Source organism: Carlito syrichta, unplaced genomic scaffold, assembly GCF_000164805.1.
Source record: "Carlito syrichta isolate Samal-C Ts95f unplaced genomic scaffold, Tarsius_syrichta-2.0.1 Scaffold305409, whole genome shotgun sequence".
Taxonomy (NCBI): Eukaryota; Metazoa; Chordata; class Mammalia; order Primates; family Tarsiidae; genus Carlito; species Carlito syrichta.
Genome location: NW_007249505.1, coordinates 583,145 through 585,074, shown reverse-complemented (window position 1 = coordinate 585,074; position 1,930 = coordinate 583,145). Strand labels below are relative to the sequence as shown.

Below are 1,930 nucleotides of genomic sequence, written 5' to 3'. Positions count from 1 at the left end.
GAATATACTTTGGGAATGTCTGTCTAATAAAAATTGTTTAAAATTTTTTAAATGCAAAATAGAAAGAAAGAAAAGAAATTTTATCCCAGTGTTGGAGGTGGGATCTGATGGCAGGTGTTCAGGTCATGGGAGCAGATCCTTCATGAATGGCTTGGTGTTGTCCCTACAGTAATGGATGAGCTCTCATTCTATTAGTTCCCTTGGGAACTGGTTGTGAAAGAAAGCCTGGCCCCTCCCCTCTTTTTCTTTTTTGCTCGCTCTCTCTTACCATGTGACCCGCACACGCTGGCTCCCCCTCCCCTACTGCCATGCATGGAAGCAGCCTGTGGTCTTCACCAGAAGCAGACACAGCTGCTGGTGATGTGCACCTTGTACAGCCTGCAGAACTGTAAGCCAAACAATCCTCTTTGTGTCATAAGCTACTCAGCCTCAGCTATTCCATTGTAGCAACAAAAAGAGGCAAATGCAGCCTGTCACTTCCCAGACTTGGTTATAAAAGGCTACGACTTCTCTCTCTGTGGCTCTTCTTTCTGGCTGTTCCAAAAGGGCCGCTGCCCAGTGGAGAGGCTCATGTGATGAGGAACCGAGGGCCCACAGCCAGCGAGAACCTGAGGCCCTCAGTGCAACAACCCATGAGGAGCCGAATCCTGCCCAAACCACACGATGAGTGATCTTGGTTCTAGCTTGAAAGACACCCTGAGGTAAAGGACCCAGCTGAGCCCTGCACACATTCCTGATCTGAGAGATCATGAACATTTCTGTCCTTGGCCACTAGGTTTTGGGGTAGTTTGTTGCATAGCAGTAGATAACTAACACAGCTATTGAAGAAATTAAGAACATTAAGAAATTTAGAGACTTTTTTGTTGTTGTTTTCCTAAAATATGGATTTGAGGCAAAGCAAAATTGTTTTTACTCAGATAATAGTGAAAAAAAACCTATATTTTAATGCAATTTACAGAAACATTGGTCAAAGTTAGGTGGGTTCTTGTCCATACAGAAGTTAAAAGGAAGGTAGTCATTCAATACCTCACTACCATTATTTGTTCTTAATTATTACAATGTTTAAAGATCTTATTTTATAGTTTGGACAAAAGCAAGAGCTTTATGGAAGAGCAATTCTGAGTAATAATCACATAATTAACATTTTGGCTACAATACAGGTAAGGAAACTGTACTTCAGAAATAGCACCCCCAGAAACACCCTCTTTTTCCTGTTAAGCATATGCCACTCTAAGGTCCCAGCAAATCACCGTCTGATTCTTGAGCCTCTGCACTGAAATAGCTCTCTTCCTTGCAGAGGGACAGCTCACCAGCTGCCCCCGTGGCCTGGGAGCCCGCACCAGCTGCCCTGCTGTCCCAAGCAGAGACGGGTAGGCCGGCTCCACGTGGCCGCCTGCTCATACATTCTCCTTGTCAAACTCACACATGAAATACATGGTGATGTGGCAGGCCACGTCGTTCCAGCCCCCGGAGGCCACCATCTCCACACAGTCCTCCTCGTCATAGGCGTTGTTGGGCTCCCCGCTGCGCCACTTGTTGAAGGTCTGCATGGGGGAGCGATCCGAGTACACGAAGGCGCCCTCTCTCTCCAGGTCGTTGATGCCGATGAAGACGCGGGCCAGGCCAGCCTGCGCCAGGTACGCGGCCATCAGGCCGTTGGCTGTCTCATCCTTGGGCATACTCAGTGTGCCCCCTCTGCCCTGGCAGGACAGCTGGGCGTCCGCATACCTCTTCTCCTCCTTCACCAGCAGGTAGATCTTGCTGTCTGTCTCGCGCACGCCAGCAACAGCTGCGGGGGAGGGCAGTGCTGAAAAGTGAGCACTTGGGTTTCTGTAACAAACTCAACGCACAGCCTCCCACAGACAGAGGGCAGGTGCAGGCACAGAGGCAGGCGCCCTCCGCCTCTGGGACTTCGGGTGGGAGAGGCAGG

General features: G+C 49.3%; 1 protein-coding gene across 4 annotated transcripts in view; it reads right to left on the bottom strand.

Annotated features, from left to right (window-relative positions):
• Positions 1-926: 926 nt before the first annotated feature.
• COLEC11 (collectin subfamily member 11) overlaps positions 927-1,930 on the bottom strand; it is a 67,336-nt gene continuing 66,332 nt past the window's right edge. For all 4 annotated transcript variants that reach the window (XM_008061666.2, XM_008061669.2, XM_008061667.2 and 1 more), the window contains one exon: positions 927-1,789. In XM_008061666.2, the coding sequence (XP_008059857.2) occupies positions 1,398-1,789 (392 nt within the window). In that variant the 3' untranslated portion in view covers positions 927-1,397. The remainder of the gene's footprint in view (positions 1,790-1,930) is intronic.